This window comes from Botryllus schlosseri, chromosome 8 (assembly GCF_051294905.1).
Source record: "Botryllus schlosseri isolate E-star chromosome 8, Bs_hap1, whole genome shotgun sequence".
Classification (NCBI taxonomy): domain Eukaryota; kingdom Metazoa; phylum Chordata; class Ascidiacea; order Stolidobranchia; family Styelidae; genus Botryllus; species Botryllus schlosseri.
Window position 1 is genome coordinate 16,520,385 of NC_137243.1, and position 25,210 is coordinate 16,545,594.

Consider the following 25,210-nt stretch of genomic DNA (forward strand, 5'->3'; position numbering starts at 1 on the left):
CGTAAAGGACTTACTTGTCTTATGATAGCTTACATTAAAGTATACGGATTCATCTGCGAAAAATTAATTCTCGGTTATTTTTCGTATATTCAAATCTCGTACACTCAATGTTAGTCGCAAGTCGCAAGCATTGATTTGTAGTTGTCGCGTCGTGAAAACTATCAATCGCTTTTACAGTACAACGGATTTACTTGGCAGTGTTTTCATAATTGACTCTTTCGAGTGTTGTAAGATGTTGAGATGTCGAGACGAATAGAGTTTGCATTTCCAGTTTCGTAAAAAATAACTAGTTCGTTAATAAAGTTGTAGGTTCTCATGAGTTGTTATTATTCAGATCAATATGTGAATATTACAAGCGAGCAACACTATTCGTGTTAACCAGGATGAATTAATAAAGTTTACAAGTTGTAGTAATATATTCAAGTAAGTGAAAACTATATTTTTAACACCGGTTAATATTATGAATAATTCTTTTGAGTATGGTAAGATGTTAAAATGTCTCTTTGACAAACCGAAAGTCGGATCGTGAATAGAGTTGTAATGTTCCATTACTTGTTTCAAATCAATGTGTATATAATATCGAAATGGTACTTGGAAAGATGGTAGTCATGTTTGTCATTCCTATTTCAATTCACACTACGCCAAAGTCAAAATATTCGGTCTCGGATTATCTCAATTTGCCTATAGAACATCTCGCGAATGGATTCCGACCCGTGCTATAACTAGATCGCTATGTCTGATGCATTGTCATGTCAGTGACGTAGGGTTTTACAATTATTTCACACCTTTTTGAATAAGCGTCAACTTCCCAAAGGATTAGGGTTGGATCAGAAATAAGTGATAATTTGTCGGTATTCCAATCACCCGCTGCGACGGTTCTGTTATTCGTTACTTATTAAATTTTACCAGTGAAATCCGGTTCTGTGACAAACTGCTTACGAAAATTTCAACGCTTGAGCGATCGATGTCTGTAGCGCCAAGTCGCAAAAGATGGCTATGACCGAGACATTATGTTGTCAGCGATTGCGGGGCTTTGCAAACTATTTCACACCTATTTGGAGTGTTAGCATGTTGTTGGTATTGGAATCACCGTCTACGCCGGCTCTGTCTGAGATTAATGATATTCTCTATAACCATCCTGATACGCGAAGTCTATATCTAGGAACTTATCCAGTAGACCAATTACCAAAGAAACCAACTAGCGGAAAATTCGCTATCATCATTAATTACGACGAGTCGAGTTTGCCTGGGTCTCACTGGGTGTGTATATACAGAGATGACGATACTCATTTTCATGATTCGCTAGGTTTCGGACCGCTAAAACCTCAGATAATCGAATTCCTGGAGCCGGATGAATTTTCCGTGACTGGGAAACAGCTACAGAGTAAAACTTCGGATGTGTGTGGAGATCATGCTATTGCATTCTTGATAAAAAGAGCACAAGGATTTTCAGCCAAGGAATACTTGAATAATTTTGGGGATGATAAAAAAGTGAATGATACGATTGTGCGTGCTTTTGTGAAGAGTTTGATTTCAGAGTAATAAATTCAACCAATGTATAATGTGTATACTTGTGATTCTTGTTGCGACTGTGAACAGCAGACTATTCTGTAGGTGCGAAACAGCGGTACGGAAGGTGCGAATAATCCGATCTGAAGTATTATTCAGCTAGCAATCAATAGCGAGGAAAGACTTAGAACACGATCGGTCATTTGTCACGACTAAACTACATCATATATAATAATTCACGATATACACATTAACAAAGGTTCATTCACATGACTATTTACTTGATACATATTCAACACCGCGCGAGAGATGGCTATACTAGCACCGGTTGAGTGATGCATATACCGAAAAGGGTCACCGGTTCAAGACGAGTTTCGAGGCACCGGTTGAGTGATCCCTATACCGAAAAGGGTTACCGCGCGACCACAAGACGCAATAGCCGCATGCCAACGCACCCATAAGACATAAGAGCCGCATGCCAACACGAGTTTCCCAGCCGCATGCGAGCGATCCCTATACTGAAAAGAGTTACCGTGCGAGAGGGGCCATATGACGCAATAGCCGCATGCGAGCGGGCCCATAAGAAATAAGAGCCGCATGCCAACACGAGTTTCCCAGCCGCATGCGAGCGGGCCCATAAGAACCCCTGCCACCCCCAGAGCGATCATACTAACTACTAGTGTCATAGTGGTGAGTCTGAATGTTTCGATTTACAACACCGCTTTTCTTTATGTAACATTCTATTACTTTTCAACGACTACTTCACCTCGGAATCAAAAAAGTCGTTTCAGCAAGATCAAGACAGCGTAATGGGTAAGCGTCCGGCTTCTTGATCGGTAGGTCGTGGGTTCGATTCCCGGCCGGGTCAGACCAAAGACCTGATTAGTAACACTGGTATCCATGGCTTCCCTGCTTGGCGCTCATGCATTACTGGGATAGCATGGAGGGGTGGTGCATGACTTAGAAAGTCTCAAAGGCTATATCTGCACTTCCTTGTCCAGCGGCATATGCACATCATGCACTCATGGTATGCATATGCGCAGATCGTGTGTATGTATATCATGAGTCAGTGTATATGCCGCAAAAACATCAAGGACAAAAAATAAACTACGTCCTTTCCTTTACTTTCCTAGCACCCTCCAATCTTTTCATTATATCGCAAACCTGTGGTGTATTGATTTGATAATAAATTGAGATATACATTAAAGGTCAACTGCATGTCCGAAAAGACTTTTGCTTATTTCGTAGATTATGTGGTTAGGAATAAGAAAAAAACAATGAAAATGAAAATTACATGATAGTTTTCAAGTAATTTAAATTACAAATCGAAATTCCGAAAAACGGACCCGAAATCATCCAGCCGTGAAATGACGTCAAGTAGTTGACACAACAAAAATCCTTGTTATTCCTGTTGGCTGTTAGGTGGGATTCGTTGCTTAGATTTGCTGTGGATTTGAGTCATTGAGTGAGATCATGAAGGCTGTGAAGGAGGTGATTCATAGAGTCAGATGTTATGTCGCGTATGGTTGCTCCAATACGCAATATGCCGTGCCCACAATGTCTTTACATCGCTGCCAAAATCCATCCGTATACCGTCAGGCGACCGGACGCCGCTAAGACCAAAAGTGCGGACTTATAGACAACCAAAGGCAGAGACATTTTCAATGACGTATCCGATATACGCAACGCGCAATAAAGTTGACTGTTGACCACGGAAACTCTCACACGTAGTGCCGACGTACTGCAGTAGTGCCGTTCATACTCTATTTTCACGCACCAGTGAAATTGTGGTAATGGCAGAGGAACGCACTTCTAAAGCTATGCAAAGTGTCCAAAATCGGTAAGTGAAAATGTACTGTGTTAGCTAGTATTGTAAGAGTGTAACTAACCGTTTATAGTAGTATTGACTGTGGTACGGTAGTCATCAAAGTAGTTATTGTTTACACGCATGTGCATGTGCAATCATCATCATCATCATCATTGGTTTATAAGCAATTTTATCAGTTCAATACACCACAAAAAATGCGATGCAATGAAAAGACAGGATGATGTCTAAGCAACAAGGAGTAGTCTATGGAATCTGACACCCACCTTGGCCTAGGCGATGTAAAGAGGAGGCATGCACACTGAATGAAAGTAAAGAAGATAGTATAGAAAGCGACAAGAACTAGGGCGACATGTCATGGGAAGCGAGATCGATAGATCAGTCGTGGTCCGGTATCTTGAGGATGGACTGTTAGGCAAATAACTGAAATAAGTATGCCTTGAAAAACTTTGAGAGTAGAAGTGTACGTAGTCTGAAATAAAGCCACTTAAAAATCAATCAAGAAAAAAGATGTATAAAGGCATTAGTTAATAGGAGTCTGTAACCTGCTGACTTCATGATCTATAATGGTTATGTCGCAGACCTCATTTTAATGGAAGAGTTGCTATTACTTTTGAAAATAAACTTCTGTTTGTGTACATGTTTAGTCATATAATCATATTAGTTACTTGAGTTACTGAATGAAGACTGTCAGATATCAGTGACTAAATCTCTCAAGATATCGACAGCTCAGTAAAAGATTAAAACGTATCACTATCACCATATAGCAGTCTAAAAGTTAGGTAGGATGCAGTTGGCAATCCTTCATTTTTATAATACTTCGGAACAGCATTTGGTATACTGCCTTTGATTCGACTTTATTATAAAACTCTGCAATGTTTTTGCACCTGCTTTAGATTCCTGCAATGAAGAAGTTGACGCATGTATTCAAGCAAGACCAGATACGGCGGAGTCGACCAAGTCTATTGCGATGGCTTCCTCATTCAACTAGCGGCATCGTGAAAATTAGTTGAAGCCATTGCTGGACAAAAGAAGCTATTGTTGGACACAAAACTATATTTCTCTCCCTGACACAGTAGTACTGTTGATGGATTGGTTATGTTGCATTTATTATTTTCAATACAATTATTCCTTCGCGAAGCATTGCAAAATTGAAATCCTTTGAATTTTGATCGGATGTACAGACAGGATTTCTCGTTGGTTTGTGTTGCAGAATCCCAATGGCCAGCAAACAAAACTTCCGTACAGTTTTTCTCAGCTTCCTGAAAAGCATAATTGTTGTGTTACTGACGGGTAATTTCTTGGCACACGACTCAACGTTCCATGTGAATGAGACTCATTCGCTCATGCATCAAACTAGATGGTATAATTATATGACAATATTCCTGTTGATATCTATAGTGAGATATCTCTCTGATTGAGCTACTGATTGAAATCCTGGTAATGCTGTGATGCACTAATAATTCGTTAGTTGCTCTCCCACTAATAGTTTGCATAAGTTGGCAATAACCTCCATCCTCTATCCTGTAATTGATAATACCAAGATTAATAACTGAAAAGAGGTAGGGTACTCCACCAAATTACACATACCAATGTATTTCATTTGGTATAGACAAGCGGCTTCAGCTGAACAAGCCAGGCTGATCATGCTATATATTACTAACCTCCTTAGGTTATCCATCAATAATCATATTCAAACGACCCCTCGTTTTCGGAGCAGCAAGGAGATCCACTGATACGGGATTAAGCTCATCAACACTTGATACGTGTTCACTGTTCAGTTTAAACATTACTTTCGTAAGCAAGGGCAAAAAGCATACTTACATTCGTCATCTGAGTAATCGCACTCACTTGGTGAATCCATTACAAGCGAAACCTCCGCGATAACTAACTAATATAATCGCCCTGCTACTAGGGTTGGGACTTCGGGATCAAATTTGAAATCCCGGGATCGGGATTTCCCGGGATTTTAACTTCTCAATCCCGGGATTTCCCAGGATCAGCAAAATATTAAAATACACCTACAATTAAAGCTACACAAATAGCATTTATCCCTTGTAATAATGACGCAAAACGTGAGAACATCAAGAGCAGTGATTCCAAACCGCGGCTCTAAAGTAGCCTTCTTACGGCTTTGAGTGACCTCTAAATATGCCACAAAAATATAATGGACAACAGTTATTGTTTGTGTCTATGAATAGTTATAGGTTATTTCTCTATCTAAATGCTGAAATGAGGGATATTAGTTATGCCTAAAGCCGTTCAAGGTAGCTTGTGAAAACAGGGAAGCAGAATTCTTGCAGACTAGCGTCAAACGCATGGATGAATACCCGTCAGACAATGATATATCTTGAGTTCTGCTGATCGTACACCTTTATATATCGACTTTGTGAACAGTAAATTTCAACAAAATTTTACTGACTTCAAAGTAACGGCTTTTATTCAAGTATAAATTGCAATTACTCCCACATTATTCAGCGAATAATTCTCCTGCAACGTTGTGTATCAAGTGCTGGAATGTATGAGGATTGAGGAGGTATCACATAACCACAAAATAATAAGTTATACTAATGATATGCATTTTCAGTTTATTTCAATGTATAGCAGTTGCCAATCTGCGTCTATAAATGCTAATATAACCGATATAGAATCAATAGAAGTACATGTGCATGTGCATGTGCATTGTGCATGCTTTTGAGATAGCTAGATGGTGGAATCCAGAGGTAGGTTACTAGCTACCTTTGAATTTTCGTCATAAATATATAGCCTACTCGAGTGTTTTAATGCGGCTCCCTACGTATACTCTGAAGTTTGAAATGCAGCTCCGACATCCAAAATGGTGGATCCACTGATCAAGAGTATCGTCGTTTAGACGGTTCGTAATTTGTGGCCGAAATATCCTTAAAATATGGGTGGGGGCGCCGGACCTAGGCAATTTTCAAAAAGGGGTGCTGCAGGAAGAAAGGTTAAGAAACAATGTTTTAGAGTTAGACAATCAGTCGAGTTTGTGACACTGCTTCATTACCAAAATAAGAGATATAGCGCTATGTAGGCCTTGGTAGATGCTGTTTACAAATCCCGGGATTTCATTGGGGTTAATCCCGGGATCGGGATCGCTACAAATACCGGGATCCCGGGCTCGGGATTTCTCGGGGTCCCAACGCTACCTGCTACTGCAAAAGCACCAGCCCTATAGACGATTTCCAGCGCTCTGGCGCCAGTAGTGTATGACTGGCCAAGATTAGAACCAGCCACATTTTGCTCCCCTGACGAGGTTATTCGCCGACGTTTCTGAATACCTCGCCATTGGAATGCAAGGAAGCCGCGTATATATAAGGTGATTTAATATTATTTTATGCTAATATCTTGTAAGAAGTTCAGCTTGGAACTGTAAAGAACGTAGTTCTTGGCTTCTTATTGTCGCGAACAGATGCATGGCTACCGGTGTAGCCTATGCATATTCAACAGTTTTTACGTTTGTGGACATTGAAAGGCTTGCACTGAAATTCACTTGACCTGGAAATAATAGATTATTAGCAATCTTCCCTCTAAGCTTCGCACGTGCGCAGTGCTTACACGGTCTCTTCACACAGAAAATTCAAGTTGCGCACAAAAAATCTGAAGTGAGGACCATTTTTTTAGTCGTTACGCACTGCTGTCCATGTCCAAGGCTCTGCGCAGTGAGTTGGTGAGTGTGCGCAGACTCGTCAAAAATTAGACTGCAGTGGGTCCCAACCTTTTCGACCCATCGCCCCCTTTTCAAGGTCGACACCGATCATCGCCCCCCAAATTTTGTGTACCGAAAATTGGGCATACAAACTATAATTACCGGCGGGTTGACTAAAAAAATGGTCACATTTTCGGCTCGACGTCTAATTTGACACAGTTTTGTAACTAAATTTCCGTGGGTTGACTCAAAAAAAAAATCAGCCGTATTGACGCGTCATCGCCCCCTTCACTATATTCGCCCAACTAGACCGCCAAATCGCCCCCTGGGGGGCGATATCGCCCACGTTGGGAACCACTGAATTAGAGGGAACATTGATTATTAGGCCACAAAATGTTTGTAGAATACATGGATTTCTGTATTCTCATTTTCTCAGACACAGTACCGGTACATATTAATTTACTGTGTTCGTTTATTGACATTAATGCTGCATGAAACTTATTTGGAGATGATTGCCTATCTTGATGTAGCATACCCAAAACGGCATAACAATATTGACTCCTATATGCTCATTCAATCTTTAGTTTGCAAAGATGAAGACATACATGATTGCAGCCAAGTGCCTGACTGTCAGCATTCAATGAAGCTCCATCGCATCGGAAGGCATCTCATTTTAGTAGTGAAACTATGGAATGTAAACAGTCTCTCAAGACTCTCCCGTTACAGTAACAGCTGAATCCATCGACAATGGCGAACTCGAACTGAAGGACGTACATTTCACGACATTATGATCTTACTGGTCTAATAATTGATTTTCGAGCGTAAAATTGACTTGACGAACACTCTGATGACCCAGGGGATGCTCGAAAACCCCAGATCTGGGTGGAAAAAACCCAGGGGTGGCCTGTCTCACTAGCTGAAACAGCTTCGGCGATGGTAACAGCATTTAATCGAGACAGAACCAGCTGATATGAATGGGTGGGGTATCTTGGCTTGACGTGCCACGGCGGATCGAGATACTGCCAAGACTGAGAGTCTTAGAAAACCACTTAGGGATTCCCACAAGATTAAGAGATGTCTTTCAGATAGTACTGTTATGCAAACTGTTGTTGTGATGTGCTTCATGCAAACCATCGAACAAAGAGACGCTTGGTGGCGGCTCGGAGTCGTGGGGGAGGAAGAAGTGGAAGCGTGTAGTGGACGTGGGGGAGTCTGTGTGTTGCTGTTTCAGTTGACGTGTTTTATTACTTATTTGAATATATACATCTTCGAGTACAAGCTATCGCGGCCAAGATGACAAGTGTCAAGTTAACGGATATCGTCAAGAATTACGTGGATTATGGAACGTCAGGCGACTTTGCAGAATGGACGGAGAAATTGGAATTGGTTGCCAAACTGCAAAATTCGACTGCGTCTCTCGTGAACACCCTACCTTTATTGCTCGACGGGCCGGCATTTGCAGTGTATAAACAATTGCCTGAGGAGACGAAGAAGGATTATAAATTGACTAAAAAGGGGTTATTGGCAGCTTTTGGAGTGGATTGCTATGTGGCATATGAACAATTCCGTAACCGTGTACTTCAAGTCGGGGAATCGGTTGATGTGTTCCTGTCTGATCTGAAGAGGTTGGCAATGTTGATGGGTCTGGACGGGGATATAGCTAATCCAATAATTAAGTGTGCATTCATTGCTGGTTTGCCTGCGGCTGCCAAGACACAGCTTAAGTCTATGGCTGAGGTAGAGCAATTAGAGTTGGACCGAATTGCATCTCGGGCACGTGTACTATTGCCCACAAAAGATGGTGAAAGTGTGGTTTGTGCTGCTGGGGCTCCGCGCAGAGTATACGGCCCATGCTACATATGTAAGGAAGAGGGTCACATCGCCAGAGACTGCCAAAGTAGAAATTCTACTGGTGCACGAAGATACTATGACAATGCTCCAAGGAAGTGCTTTGCTTGTGGACAATGGGGGCACATCGCCAGACAATGTAAAGGGAATCCGGCTGCGGGAAAAGGCCAGGGAGGGACGTTGGCACCGGACGCCCCCTCCGCATCGCATTAGGAGGACGAAAGGTGCTACCATTTGTGCCAGTGGAGATTTGTGGCATGGTGACAAATGGGCTGGTGGACACTGGTTGTGAGCGGTCAGTTATTCATGAGGACTTATGTAAACAACTGGGTCTGACACCAAAAGGACCTTATATAGTTGTGGAAATGTTAAATGGGACACTTACTACTTGCCCAGGGTGGGTGCGGGCAAAGGTGACGATTGATGGTATTGCTGTAGAAATCGAGTTCTTAGTGGCGTCGGATCTGGTGTACAATGCAAAGATAGTGCTGGGGGATGATATCGTGAAAGTACTTGGTGGTGTTGAGGTTGATGCTGACCTAAACGCGAAGTTTGGACTTCGTGCGATTAAAGCATGTGTTGCAACGAAGGTTGCCTCGAGTATTCAGCCAGTGGAAGTAGTTGACTGCGATTTCAAAGCTGTGTTCGATGGTGAGAAGTGGACTGTGGAATGGGTGTGGGAGAACGAAGAAGAGCCGGAGATAAGAAACCGCTGTGCAATGTACCCAGTTCCATCAGAGTGTCGTGAGGCCTTTACTGGCGAAGTTGATCAGTGGATCAAAGATGGGTGGCTGCAAGAGTATTGTCCTGCAAAGCATGGGCATCAAGACGGATTAATCCCGCTCATGGCCGTGAAGCAACCGAATAAGCAACGTAAAGTGCGGCCGGTGATGGACTACCGAGAACTCAACACTTATGTCACGAGTCACCCCGGTCTGGACACTGCGGTATGTCAAGAAAAGCTAAGGTCTTGGCGAACGACCGGTGAAAATGCATATGTCCTTGATCTGAGAAAAGCGTATTTGCAGATTCATGTGTCAGAGCGACTGCAGCGGTTTCAGGTTGTTGAGTACAAAGGCAAAAGATACGTCATGACGCGAATGGGATTTGGGCTGAACGTAGCTCCAAAAATTATGTCAAAGATTATCGGCACGGTTCTAGGTCTGGATGAGGAAGTGGCTCAAGGAACAGATCACTATATCGATGACATATGGGTCGATGCGAGTGTTGTCGATGTTGGAAAGGTGAAGAATCACCTGGCCAAGTACGGTTTGCAGACAAAAGAGCCAGTGTCGATATGTGATGCTCGCGTACTAGGCCTTAGAGTCATGGCAGAAGAAGGCGGAATGCGGAAATGGAAGAGAGATGGAGAACTTCCTGTGGTGGCGGAATCCCTGACAAAGAGAGCACTGTTTTCGCTGTTTGGGAAGTTAATAGGACATTATCCTGTGGCGGGATGGTTAAGAGTGGCATGTAGTTATGTCAAAAGACTTGCCAACGACGTTGAATGGGATGCAGTTGTTCCAGAGCAAGTGAAGACTTTGGCCGAAGATGTGATGGCTAAGGTGCGGAAAGAAGATCCAGTCGGTGGGATTTGGCGTGTGCCTCCTACTGGTCGGGCGCAAGTGTGGTGTGATGCAAGCAATCTGGCTGTGGGGTGTTGCCTGAGAGTAGATGGTGCCGTTGTAGAAGACGCGGCGTGGATGCGTAAGCAGAGGGACAGTGGGCACATCAATGTTGCGGAGTTGGAGGCAGTAGTGAAAGGATTAAACATGGTGCTGAAGTGGAATATAAAGAACATTGAAGTGGTTACGGACTCGACCAGTGTGTACAATTGGGTAAGGTCTATACTGGAAGACAGTCACAGACCAAAAGTGGGTGGGATAAGCGAGATGGTCACGAAGAGACGGTTGGGAATAATCTCGCAGCTCATTGAGGAGTATGCTCTAAAGTTGACGATTCGTTTGGTTCCATCAGGTGAGAATATTGCTGATTCCTTGACAAGGGTCCCGAAGACCTGGCTGAAACGGGTGGGTCTGGCGGTTGGGGTAACAAACGCATTAAGGAATCAAGTGCGCGAGATTCATGAGAAGCATCACCTAGGAATCGCGAGAACACTTTTCCTCGCACAGAGATGTATCGCGGATGATGTGAGTCAGGAATTGGTGAAAAACGTGGTCGGAAATTGTAGAATATGCCAACAAATCGACCCCAGCCCTGTTAGATGGGAACATGGCCAGCTGTCAGTGGAGAACGTGTGGGAGCGCTTGGCATTGGATATAACTTACGTTGGTAACCAGCCATACTTGAGTATGATCGACTGCGGGCCGAGTCGATTCACAATCTGGAGAAAGGTGGCGAATGAATCAGCCGAACAGATTATCCGGCACCTTCAGATGGTCTTCTTGGAGAGGGGACCGCCATCTCAGATCCTGACAGATCAAGGCGCTGGTTTCACATGCCAAAAGACAGTTCAGTTTCTCAAAGATTGGGGAGTTACGCATATGACGAGCTGTGGCTATAAACACTCTGGAAATGGGATCATTGAACGAAACCATAGAACGATTAAGAGAATGGCTGCTCGGTCTGGAAGAAGTGTGGAGGAAATGACGTTCTGGTACAATCACACTCCGAACGCAGAAGGAATTGTCCCGGCGGAAGCTGTCCTCCGTTATCCGGTAAGGTTGCCAGGATCTCCCGTGAACGAAATGAATAGATCAACCGATGCAAACCCATATGTGGTGGGAGAGGAGGTTTTTGTGAAACCTGGAAACGCGAAGTGTTTTACGCCGTGGAGGGAGGGAACTGTGACAGGGATAGTTGCGGATGCTGTGGTGGAAGTGGACGGCAGAAACAGGCATGTTGCTGATGTTAGGCACATGGTGGGGGAGCGACGGAAAATTGCTGGCAGTAGTAAGGTACCTTCAAGAATGTTGGAACTGGTGTTTGACGGGGATGAGGTGGGGGAGGTCAGGGATTATGACAATCCTGAACCGCCTGATGCTGTCAGTCGAAGAGACCTGGTCTTCAACCAGGAGGAAGTGGGGCAGGAGAGAGAGCACAACAACCCTGAACCACCTGTTGAGGGTGTTCAAAGAGTATCGGAAGACGGACAAGATACTGAACGCGCTTCTCGTGATAGGGTCCCGCCCAGATGGTGGGCCGATTACTTTGTTGACGTATGAGTGGACATTTTACCCTTGCTTGGTTTTTGTTCTTGCCTCGTTTTCTTTTTGCTGTCTTTGGGGTTACTACTGTAACTGCAATTTTGTGATCTTTAGATCAGGGGGGGATGTGATGTGCTTCATGCAAACCATCGAACAAAGAGACGCTTGGTGGCGGCTCGGAGTCGTGGGGGAGGAAGAAGTGGAAGTATAGAGACTGTAGGATGGAGTGACGACTGATTTAAATGCCTAATTAATATTCATCCGCGACATTATTTGTTTGCGTGGTTTTTCAGCAATTATCTTGTAAAAATGGATATTTATGGTATTTTTGCCCATAATACTATAAATATGAGATATTATACCGGTATTAGTGCATTGATATACCGAAATATCTATATAAGTTGAACTACTCTATTTACACTGCGCGCAATAATATTTTCAACTCCCTTTAGATAGGTCACGCTCCGCTTTGCGGAGGGAGCTACCCATTGTTACGTGTACCATTAATAATCCCACATTGAATTCAGACGGTGGAAAGTTGAGTGTTTGGTTGGTTTAATGCATGCTTATTGCTTATCGATGGGAATGAGTCGGAGTATTGGAGGTTGAATACTTATAACGGACTCTGTGACTAATTGGACGTCTTAATATGTTTGGCCTGATTAGTGAATATCTTGGATACTTGCGTGACGGTCTTGCGTTTGTTGCCGTACGAAGCGATGAATATACCGGTATATAATCGCTGCACAATGCGCACGGTCGGTGAATACCAGCGATGATTTATGATATAATAGCTATTATAGTGGCGTATTATATGATTATAGAGGATAACAATAATAGGGCAGGCGATGAAAATGAAACGGCATTTCGTTGCAGGCGAATTGGGTATGCCATATCATGGTCCTTCTGGAAGGCGTCATTCAGCAGAATCTGTATGTATTTTAACTTGCCGACGAGAAAATATAAGTCACTTACCGTACTATTGGAGGACATTGCTGTGATACTATAGAATTAGCGAGCTATCTTCATGTACTGTTCCGGTATGGTAATTGTTATTTGATTAGCAAAACGGAAATAAAATTCTGAGTATTATGCTTTCACAGAAATTTTGATTCCTTTACAACCGATACTTTTTCGTAAAAGTTATGGCCGAAGAATCATTGTGGGAGGATTGGGAATCCATCACCGAGGAGGAAATTTCCCAATGCTTTGAAGGATTGGATGAGTGGAGTGGAATAAGTTTTTACGTCTGTGAAGCCATATTTTCCACCGTAAGGGAACTCAAGGAGCACGGGAAAGTGCATAAGCTCCCGTCACCAACTGAGCAAATTGACATCGACCGAATAATGGACATTTTGAAGATTGCTTGCCGTAATTGTCATTCTATTTCCAGGCGTGGACCACGATTTGAGGAATTGGATTTAAATCTTATTGTTCCACTTGTCAAACGCTTGAATGCTGTGTTCTGTGACGTTGGTACTGATGGTATTTATCAATACTACTCCAACATTTGCCAGCAGGCAAGCAAACTTCTTGGACTGCAGCATCAGCTTCTTGCTGCATCTTTGCTCGTGAAGATTGTTGATGCACTTGTTCACCAAGCTGAGGAAAAAGTTTCCACTGCAAGAATGTCTGGTATCAATAGCAGGGAATCGGGTATGGTATATTGTACCAAATCTGGAAGATTTTTGTGCCTCACTGTCTCTGGCAACTCTTTTCTTGGAAAAGGTATCTTCCTTTCTTTTTATATGAATAAATATATCAATTGGAATAGTTTGGTGCATTGGTTTCTTGATCTGAGTGAGAGATACCCTGCATACCTTTATGATTGTGCTACATCTTTCAGGCAAATTTAGCTTAGGCAGAGCTCCCACTTTGAGTTGCTTTGTGGTTTTGAGCTGAATGATGTCGCTCTCCTCAAAATGATTTTCGAAGATTGCGGCTCTATTATAAATTACACTGTTAATTCTGTTGAAGTTGAGGCAGCTGCTTTACTTACGTCTCCTTAATGGAGCAACGTCTTGATACGATCTCCTTTTGAGGGGTCCCTGATGGAAAGAAGGAGGCTGGCCATTGCTGTGTGCTGCTTCTGGGCCGCTTCATTCCTTAACAGCTCTGGTCTTCGTACCGTGAATAAGGACCTCTTACGAGATTGATCACTACGCGGAATGTTCACATAGGTACATCCAGGGATAGCGCAGTTTTTGGCCATAATTGCCGCGGAGGATCTATTATTTTTAACTGCTAAAGACGCGAAATGTACAACGGGATATAAGACAATGCGATGTAGCCTAGTGAACAGGAAAGAAGATGTCAAAACGAACAAGTACAGTCTTCCAATGTAACATGGGCCTAATGCCCGATGAAACAGTGTACGATATTGATCTTTTGGATGTAGTGATAATCTTTTCGTCGCTCTTTTTCATCCGCTTTCCGTGTAGTCTATTCGTTTTTTTCATCGGTTGCTTATGCACAGAAAATAGTTTGGGCAGTTTTGTATCGGTATCAGCGGCCACTCAGTTACCGCATAAAGCCTTATCATTTATAGCATTGTCTACGAGTTTACGGGATTCGGCCGCGGAGTGTTTATCGCTGAATAAGGCATTGCGGGAAATTGATTTTAAACGTGTTCTGGGTGGAGGCCAGTTGTGAAATTTTTCTAGTGAGAACATATTGATGCTTCCTCGTAACATGCAAAATTTGAAACGTCTAGCTATAATATTTCCACCCTTTTTCGGCGGTCAAATTCGTCCATGTATTTCCGAAATCGCCTATACTTTTACATGTAAAATAGGACAATCGGACTCTCGCGAATGGAATTTTACTCCGCAAAGTCAAGCGTGACGGATCTAAACTTAGAACAATGGGTCGTCGCTCCATCCTACAGTCTCTATAGTGGAAGCGTGTAGTGGACGTGGGGGAGTCTGTGTGTTGCTGTTTCAGTTGACGTGTTTTATTACTTATTTGAATATATACATCTTCGAGTACAGTTGTCAGGTATCGTACGCAGCTCATACTGTAGAATAAAATGATATTCATGATCCCGATATTCTTTGTTGTATTTGTATTCCTTCAATAAAATACTAGTTCTTTTGTGGTAACTATGTGTGACATATTTCGTCTCGATGTTGCCTTGAGACTGGTATTGAGTTGGCGAACCCTGCTGTACAAACTGGTTGGATCTGTCTCTATGAGTATATAGAAAAATATCCACGTCAACACACAATCTGTCAGATATTCTCTTCACTTGGTGTTGCTCGACTGAAATCTTTTGCCACGGAAATTTAGATGGGACAGAGCCATATCTCGTATTCTGTCTGCAGCAATGCGTTAGCCTGATGTTATTATCGTGGAATTGTCTTCCATATACTTTTGTATTCCGAGAGCTCTAGTAATGTAAATCACTGACTGAGACAAGCCTTATATCACTATTGTGGAAATGTCTTTCACAGACTCTAATATTCTCTGAGTGATCTAGAAATGTAAATCACAAACTACAGACATACCGTATTGACAATTTATTGCTTCGTCAAAAATAAACAAATTTGACTGGAAATCATGAAATCACATGTAAAGGTCTTATACTACTCGTCGCTATTATTGCAGTGGACTAATACAGTGCACTCAGAGGATATAGCTCAGTGGAGGTAACAGAAGAAGAAACACAAATAAGGAGTCTAGGCAATAATGATATGCAGATTGTCATTATAATATGACGTTTATGATAGAAGTAGATGTTATAAATAACAAGTTTCTCACAAATATGCCAGTGTTACACAAACCTAAAATAAAATCCTTTCCACAGTTCCAACGTAATACAGCCTTTCTTTATAGCTTCTTGTCCTTTGCGATGGAAGCTACCGGTACCATTCACCATTCTCTCATTACTGCATAATGCTCATAGGGACGCAACAATGAAGGTGTGAGACACCATTCGGCTTCGTTTTTACATGCTATATGCAGGCACCGGCACATATAGAGATCTACAACTATAATGACCTACGTTACGCCCCTTCAAAAGTGATGGAGTATCAAAACCGCCGATCCGACATCTGGCCAGCCTTTCGTAACAATGGCGCCACCCATGCGCAGCCAGTGGAAATCGTCTATAGCATACATACGCAGCGGTCAGAAGAGATGTCAACCACATGACGTCACAATGAACATTTCGCTTTTTCTGTAAACATAACAATTTTGGGACTTTCGGTCCAAATTACGGCAATTTCCGATTAGTTTGAAATACGGAAAGTCGGCCATTTCGGTATGAAAAAAAATTCTGAACATGATTCCGCAAAGTTGTCTATGAAGATGCAGTTGACCTTTAAATGATGTATATATCATTGATAATAACGAACAAACGCGCCAAACACCGTCCTCTAGCGTTTTCACGCCGAATATTATTATAGATACACAGAAACGCCCACGCCCCACCCATCGATGATAATCGTAGCGGGAAATTTGATGCACTTCGCGCGCTTTGGAGTGGCCCCGGGTCCGAACTACTCATCTGAATCTTCCTACCGCCCTATATTTATTCTACGATCAAGGTATCTTTTGATTCGTGAGTATTGGGACGCAAGGCATTTCGTAGCATTCCGTCTCCGCAATATTTCGGCTTCTGATTGCTAGATGTGATCCTCGACATTGATAATGTAATGTAGTTTAGTGGTTAGAAGTAGAGGTCACTTCACGATCTGGCTATATAGACGTGAGTCAGCGCAACGGTTTTGTGTTATTTGTTGACAAAGTGTATTTGGAGATGTTTTGTATGGTAATATAAGTTTCCTGTCCCAGTATTTAAAGAGAGACCTGTATCTAATCGGTGTCCTGTCCTCACACTGTGTTTTATTTTTTATTAAGTTACTTTAACTTGGATAATCATCGCTGCTCACATGTTACATTAGGCAAAACGTACCGAGATTCCAGTAGGAAAAAGAGAGTGCCACTGTGGTGTGTGGAGTGGTACATTACATACCCTGCTCTTACTCGATTGTACGATAGGAAAGACATGCAGTCTTATTTCATTTTCGTCTCTGAACCATCGTAGTCCAGTGACAATGTACTGTTATGTTGTTGAGTCCTCCCACATTTCCAAGTAATCCCAGAGTACCAAGCGCCTATAGCCCTGAAAGAGGATGATGGTGGTCGATGCAAGTTTATTAGCAAGTCAGTGGTCTTAATCTGATCCGGCCTTAGTTCGAACTTCGAACCCATGATCATAGAATGTAGAAGCCCAAACCCTACCTACCACACTACCACTATGATATCTCGTCTTATGAAGTGAAGAACATTGGCAAAACAATTATTATGGTACAGTAGGTACACTAATGCAGTATTTGACATCCAGTCATCCACAAAACCAATAATGCTATAATTATTCCAATATTTTTAAGGCTTCAAGTGATGTCGATATCTTCTAAAATCTGAGCGATTTATTTATAAGGAAGTCTGACGTTATTGAAAAGTCTGCACTTATATGCAATTTGCTTGAATATTTGATGCATTCAAGATTGCTTTCATATTTTTCATGTTGCATCCACGGTAGTATAGTATATTTTACCACCATTACTTTAAAAATGCACTCCTTGGGACACAGAGTTTTTTCTGCTGACACTGCCAGAAAAAATCTAATGAACAACCTTGCATCTTTACAACCTGCACATAGGTAAGTATGTCGGCAGGGCTTCGGAGCAGCCGTAAATTTGCATTGCTCCGGCTCCGGCTCCGGAGCTTTCTTCTATCATACATCTGCTCCGGCTCCAGCTCCGGAGCAGCATTATTACCACTGCTCCGGCTCCAGCTCCGGCTCCGGCTCTGAAAACTATCGAAGGTGTCTGTCTGTATCAGGGGTGAGCAACCCGAGGCTTGCGGGCCATATGTGGCCCGCGAGAAGGCTTCGAGTAGCCCGCGAGCTAATTTCACATTATATTATCGAAATTATGTTATATTATCGAAATTGAATTGCTCAGATTGTGAACTCGCTAGGCCAACCAAAAATATCATTAGTCTAGCCACGGCACTTGGGATGTTATTGATGACTGGACTAAAATATCAGTTTCGACGCATTGGCAGATCCAGGGTCCAGACAAATCTTAGTAAATCGTCGTATATTACAATAAACTAAAAAAAGCACTTTACTCCGTGTCACAGCATTAAAATTCTGATGCGGCGTTTTAACACTGGCACTGTACTTATTACCATTATGCCATTACCATTACCATACAGCTTAGTTCAATCTTTAAATGTGCGATTATTATTCAACTCACAACTGTAACTGTAGTAAGGGCAAAATGGGCGGATATAACGACGTGATCAATAGAAATTCGATTTGTACCAAATGGGCAATGGTTTGACGTTCGATATTGGTGCACTCGTTACCAGTCCATCCGGTGTCGATCAAGTTTATCGGAATAATATTTTCCCGTTAAAATGAATCGAAATAAACACTCTGCCGTGCACATTGCGCCATGCCCATAACGAATTAAACTATGCCGTATGCACATTGCACATTTACAAGTTTACGAAACAGATGATTACAAATTGGAAATCGCGTATCAAATCAGTAGTTTGTCTCCAACATAGAATACTATGGGGTTTTGGCCTACTCTTCTGCCATCTCCTATTTAAGCTCGAAAATCCTTACTGGAGATGACAATGATGCGCAGTAATGAATTGCAATTAGCATGCATAATTGCATACTCGCAATAACACTGTCCACTTTCGCGGCCCGACTAAAGAACTATCACGAAAAACGAGTATTTGCTCATCCGATTCATAGCAATGATGAGACGGAATTTCTCGGCTCGTGCTCGTCATATCTACATGTGCAACGAAATAACGTTTTTAACATCTCTGCCATTTCGCGTAATACATTGTGATCATTATTTTCGAACCGTATACAATTGGCCAATAAGGTTGTGCCGATGATGAAATTGCGGGTATGCCGAATACCCACAATATTCACAGGCATATTTCGCATACCGAGGTTCGGCACTCATGTATGAAAATTGAACATTGAACATACGACTGCTCTGCTGTTAAACCCCCAGGAACATGGTTGTCGGAAAAGGTAGCACCAAAGAGGAAAAGATTCTTAATATCGCGAAGGCCCGCTGTTGAATTCGGTGAACTCAGCAGATATGGTTGTTGCATATATAATAGCATCTTATGAAATACGTCGGAGCCGGAGCTACCCCTCAAATAACTGGCTCCAGCTCCGGCTCCGGATGAATTTTATATAGAGCTCCGGCTCCGGCTCCAGCTCCGGTAAAAATGCACGGCTCCGGCTCCAAAGCCCTGTATGTCGCTGTCAATTTGTAGTCTGACTGTGCTTGTCATTGTTTCAAAACTCGGTTTACTACACTTATATATGCTGTATGTTCAATATTTTACCATGCATTACATTCAATGCCGTTACCGTATGCCCTTGCTTGTGCAATTTCTCTGCTGACTACGCTAGATCTAGCTTTAACCCCCTATGGAATCTCGGTTCATTTTTTGAAATAAATCTTGCGTGATGAGAGCTTTTCTGCATAGAATTGAACAGAAAGTTCTGAGTGACGTTGCCACCAATTCACTCTCTGGGCTTTAACCCCAGTGGTTCTCAAACTTTTCAACCTTGCCTGTGATTGCTGTGAAAACCACGAACCATTTTGACTGTCTGGTTACTTTTGAAAGAGATGCAACTATACGCTGCTATCTTGATTCTAATATAATATTGTCAAATTTCACTAAATTGCACCGTTGCATATTTTCGAATTTAGTTTGAGAAGAGTTCTTGGGTTCACATATTACTCGAGTCAAAGGACCGGAAACTAGTTTTCGGCTACTTTTAAACAATTTGATAAAGCACTTGCTTAATTTTGAGATGGGATATGTGAAAGTAGACTGTGGACTCTATATCACATCAGAAATCGTTTCAAATTATGTTATAAATTTGTGAATTTACTCAAAATTTTGTGTTTCGTTTTCCTAATTAGTGGTCAAGACTTCAACTTCTTGCAATTTTGCAATTAAACTGAAATATATTTGGCGGACCTGCCGGAAAGTTAGCACAGACCATCGGTTGAGAACCACTGCTCTAGCTCACCCCACTACAAAACGCAAGGCCGTCAATGTCACTGGAATTTGTATATTAGGCCACTGCTATTCTTGCGCATTTGAATGAGTTCATTGAAGATTGTTACGCATATCAAACCCTGCATTACCTGTGCATTGACGTGATCAGTTCTATTGAATTCAGCCCTTTATCTACTATTTATACGAAGTATAATATGTGAACAGTAAATTGTAGCAATAGTTCTTCTGATCAATACCAATCGTTGCTTTGTAAATGCACAAAAACACAGCAATTGACCAATTTTGATGGCAGACCTTCAGCCTTTATTTGTAGTCCAGCTAGTTCCCACTTTGCCTGCATGTCTGACCTTGTCGAGTTGTCAGTGTTTACTACAAATGGCTTTTGGTATTAATATAGGCCTACTTACCAGTGTATTTACTGTATAGTTGGCACTTGCTCATGCTCATATCAAGTACAGTACTCCTACTTAAAGAGCACTGAATTAGATTGCCTTTTTTGCCAAGGGGTTAAGCTGCTCGTCTACTTTTAATCCTACGACGTTGTTTCTCATGTTGAAAGTCGATTTATCGGTGAATAGAACACTTTACAGTATATTAATGCAAGAGGTTGTAAATTGCCAGTTCGGACTACAAGCAAATTGCCTTCCATGACAAGCGTAGAAGTAAAAGTAATTGAAAATCAAATTGAACAGACTGAAGATCAAAAATGCTTAAGAACAGACATACGCTCCTCTCTGGCGTCTTGTTTATTGTATCTTGTATTGATTTACATGTAGTTTTTGCAGTTCAATGCATTCTCTTTACTTCAAGACTTGCTAATTGTCAAGAAAAATACCAAAGGGTTTGCCATGCAAAACTTTTATACCGTGTAGATATGTTATGGGACTACAAGCCACTTGTTCAACATGACACTTCTTACAAATAGCATCAGCATCACCTGTATTCCTTCGTTATGCATGATTTTTTTCAGCGACTTTTCTCCATCTAATTCCGAAGTTTGGGACAGTCCGATCAGCAATCTGCGTTGTACTCCCACCTGCCAACCTGATATGGCTACCCATTCAGTTTTTTCTCTTGTGAGTATTTTGTTAGTTTTCATTTTTCGCGCACTAGATGTAATATCCTTTCCTGCACCAGGACACACAAATCACGGAAGATAGCTTCAAAACGCCACTGAAACGTCATCACACAAATAGTCAAGAGTCGACGCCATCTTCTAACAAGAAGCAGTGTCTGTCTTCGGGAAAGTCTCCGTCAGAGAAATCTCGCTACGATACGTCGTTAGGACTTCTCACGAAGAGGTCGTTTTCACTCGTGCTTTGTGCAACCTGTTATATTACCACTGTCAAATCTTTTAGGTTCATTGAACTGATGCACGTCTCGCCTGATAGAATATTAGACTTGAATTATGCCGCTCAAAAATTGTCAGTTCAAAAACGAAGAATCTACGATATCACCAATGTTCTGGAAGGAATTAAGTTGATTGAAAAAAAATCAAAGAACAAAGTTCAGTGGTCGTGAGTTAGCCTATTTCTACCTTTTTGCATTCTCCATTTTATCCAACTACCAAATGTGCCTTGTTGCCACAGCTTGAAATATATGTGCGTCAATTTTATGATGTAGACCTACATTTCATTCAGCGCAAGCTAATTGAAAACGCCTATGATATTAGATATGATGGGATAAAATGGGTGACTTTGAGCAAAGCTATAACAAAGAAGCATAGCTCTCTCATAGGATATGTTAACAGCCCTCTAGCATCTTGCGAAGAACAAATTTTTCTTGTGTAGAATTAGAAGAGGGAAACCAAGTAGTCGTCCATGTAAAGTTTTACTCAAGTAGCTTGAGGTAACGGTCCGTAATTATAATATGCGAGTAGCTCTCGTGATGGTGAGATGCTTCCATATGACTGTTTCGTGCCACAAATAGACGACATTTGAGACTATAATTCTGTGACGTTGATGCAGAATATATACTGCACAACTTATAGGCTGATGATGTGGTACAACTGAACTAGCTTTGGGGCTCGGAAGCAACCAAGGTCTCGCGTCTTCCAAATATGTAAGAGTGGAAATAGTGCAAGTACTGGGGTACGAAATGAGTTCATGACTGAATACTGATCTCTTGTGGAAAGGGTTCTGAAAATTTGTCCAATTTCAGAGTGCCAGACGCATGTTCATCCGAAGAAAGCAATACGCTACATAGCCATATGAAAGATATACAAACGCTTCAAGACCAAGAGGATAAACTTGATGAACTAGTACAGCAACAGAAACTTGAGCTGGAATGTCTGTCGGAATCAAATTCATTATATCCTTTTTTAAAGAGTTTTCTTTATCACTCAATCTATTCAAATCTAGCCACTCATCGCACTTTATAGGTAATAACTTTCCTTAACAACAATCATCACATATTCTTATGTGACTTACCAAGATATTCGCGGAATATCGTGCTTTTCTGATCAAATCGTGATTTGCATCAAAGCTCCTCAAGACACCAAGCTGGAAGTCCCTGATCCTGAAGAGGTATGTATGATTTGCAGTTATGTCAAAGCATTGGTGACTATTGTTCCCATACTGTAAAAAAACCTATTCGCACTCAATCGCTTGCAAAGGGTCGAGTTGTCTTGTATAGAGGTACAACAATTTGTATGCATGATGCCATACACACCCACCCAGCCCTAGTGATGAGATTCAGCAGAAAAACTTCGAGTGTATTTGTCTTAGCAGCATAGTTATTATTTGGTGTTTGGTGCTGCCATTCTGAGGTTTGTTGTCCACAATATATTTCAAATTTGAAATACCGCAGATGTGCAATACCATTAAAATAAAAGGCATCAACCTCGAATAGCCAATATTTGTTTTATGTTTACAGAAAATACAGATGCTTCTAAAGAGCACGAAAGGGGAGATCGAAGTGTATCTGTGTCCAGACCCAAAAGATGTTCAGTCCTGTGCTGATGATGAATCTCGATCAAGAGGTAATAACGCAAATGTTATAGACCTGGTAATTGTCAAATTATTTTGATAAAAGTGGATCACCTCTATATACCGTAACTGTAGTGTCCATTAGTGGAAATCGTTTGACAGTTGAAATATCACCATCAACTGGGACCTGGGTCGTGTTGATCGCCATGGTACACCATCTGCTGAAGGCTATGGGGATATAGGTTTATAAGTGAACACTGAAGTAACAAGTGTCCAGAACGTGGATTTACTCTATCTAATCAAGAGAGTTACTGCAGCAATCGTATTTCCTTTTCTTCCACAGTATATCACAATCTTATGTCATCTATCGAGTAAACATGGTAAGTGAAGGAATAGTGAATGCTGTCAGACGACTCACGGCTGCTTGTCTGTTTGCTTGGTCTGAATTGGAAATGACGCACTGTTCGGTCTGCTCAGCAACAGAGTACTACTTGTATTTTTCTCTGATCACTCGAGAGCAGATTTCCCACACTTGCGCCACTTGTTTTGAGTGTTTCATTTTTTGTTCTTGTTCACTTTTTAAGTCGCATTCCTTTCTAGATTTCATCAAGTGAGATTTGACTCTATTGAGTCTGCATTATTTTTACGAGAAATCCTCATAGCCGTTCGGCAATATTGTGTATCATTGTTGTTGCACATGAATAGCCGCTATTTCACTTGATTTTAGTCAAATCCTAATCACTCATATTTATTCAATATTTTTATCCAGGTGCCACTGCCCAAGATATTCCGGGTACTGCAGAGAACAGTCAGTTTTTGTTGCAACAAACGGAAGATCAATATCTGGTGGAGGATTCCGGCATTGGCGACACGTCTTCTCTCCTCATACCGCTCTCTCCCTCGTTTGACGAGAACTCGTACATGTTCAGCCTTGATGACAGCGACACGATTGGCGATCTGTTTGACCTGACTCAGACTAACCAGAAAGAAGTCGATGTCCTGGATACTTGTCTGTCCCCCGTGAACCTGGATAGAATGTAGCGATCTGTTATTTATTCCTTACATGTTAAATAATATATTCTCTATAGGGGAGTTTGTCTCTAGTGCGACTCATCCAATCATAATAGCCTCAAACCTATGTTACGTTGATAGAGCGCTTCCTTCTGTAGGCTTGCCAATGTTATCTTGGGTTGCCTTGTCTTCAATGAAATTGGAAGTGCCTGAGATATTTCGTTTGTGTATGTGGTGTGAATTGTGTTATTTGTATTTTTTCTTTTAATCTGGGCTGGGTTTCGAGTCGCCTATCGATATAAGTCAAATTATGAGAGCCAACATTTCAGTTGAGTAACAATCGAGCGGCAGCACAGTCGCACATTGCTGGGAATATTTTTCATGTGTCCACAAAGAAGGTATTTACGCAAACGTCATTGTTACTAGTATGAAGTCGTAATTGGTTGTACTCGACTTGAAATCGAATCATCCATGTACTTGATTTGGCCCAGCCCTTGTAATAGTATTTGTCTGTCCTCCGTGTAAGACGATTTTCATGTGAAGAAAAGTCTAATAGACACGTGATTTTCATGGAATGAGTTGGGAGTTGCTTCATTCGGACATTCTTCTTGTCCTAAGTTTGGCAGAAAGCGTCTACGTAGTGGTGTCAGCGCCGGATTAAGATTGCCGGCTCTTGACAATCCTTTTCAGGTGGCCAAAACTGGCATGGCTGATGCAATGTGATCTCACAAAAGAAAATGCCGCCCTATCCACATTATTCTCTCCAGACATCAAAATGTATTTGGGATACTACATAGTCTTGGTCACTGCCTTCTGAGCGGTGTGCAGCTTGGTGGCATGTAGCCTTATTGTTGTTGGGCGAAGCCTGCAGTTCGTGTGACAGCCGCCTTCCCTTGTCTGTCTTCGTGTTTTTGTCATAAGGCTGTCTTACATAGGGTTAACATCAGAGTTGGATCAATTGTAATTAGTAATTGAGCTGAATGTAATTAATTACATTTTTCAATGTAATTGTAATGTAATTGTAATTGAAGCATTTTTATTTTGCGTAATTGTAATTGTAATTTGACAAAAATTTTGCTCAATTACAATTTCAATTACATTAAATTGCTATTGAAACCTGACAAGCACAACATAAAATAATTGACTTATAAATTATAATGCATTCTCTTTAAATGTC

At 41.7% G+C, this 25,210-nt stretch overlaps 2 protein-coding genes and 2 long non-coding RNA genes across 6 annotated transcripts in view; all 4 read left to right on the plus strand.

Annotated features, from left to right (window-relative positions):
* The window catches only part of LOC145445111 (uncharacterized), a 170,962-nt gene that overhangs the window by 20,756 nt on the left and 124,996 nt on the right, over positions 1 to 25,210 (plus strand). The window lies entirely within an intron of this gene.
* On the plus strand, positions 2,718 to 4,491 carry LOC145445511 (uncharacterized). The gene is made up of 2 exons (XR_013917060.1): positions 2,718 to 3,349; positions 4,231 to 4,491. It is a non-coding gene; the product is annotated as an uncharacterized LOC145445511 (long non-coding RNA).
* Positions 6,526 to 7,833, plus strand: LOC145444778 (uncharacterized). Of its 2 annotated transcripts, XR_013916787.1 has the most exons (3): positions 6,526 to 6,671; positions 6,928 to 7,022; positions 7,586 to 7,833. It is a non-coding gene; the product is annotated as an uncharacterized LOC145444778 (long non-coding RNA). The 2 variants fall into 2 exon arrangements; XR_013916786.1 differs by lacking the exon at positions 6,928 to 7,022.
* On the plus strand, positions 17,529 to 24,608 carry LOC145444940 (transcription factor E2F3-like). Of its 2 annotated transcripts, XM_080323005.1 has the most exons (9): positions 17,529 to 17,681; positions 21,066 to 21,171; positions 21,233 to 21,396; positions 21,454 to 21,612; positions 22,256 to 22,405; positions 22,506 to 22,620; positions 22,970 to 23,075; positions 23,366 to 23,402; positions 23,792 to 23,932. In XM_080323005.1, exons 1-8 carry the CDS (start codon positions 17,593 to 17,595, stop codon positions 23,395 to 23,397), a joined length of 921 nt encoding a protein of 306 aa, XP_080179131.1. In that variant the 5' UTR covers positions 17,529 to 17,592; the 3' UTR covers positions 23,398 to 23,402; positions 23,792 to 23,932. The 2 variants fall into 2 exon arrangements, with proteins under 2 accessions (XP_080179131.1, XP_080179130.1); XM_080323004.1 differs by lacking the exon at positions 23,366 to 23,402 and having other exon boundaries at positions 23,792 to 24,608.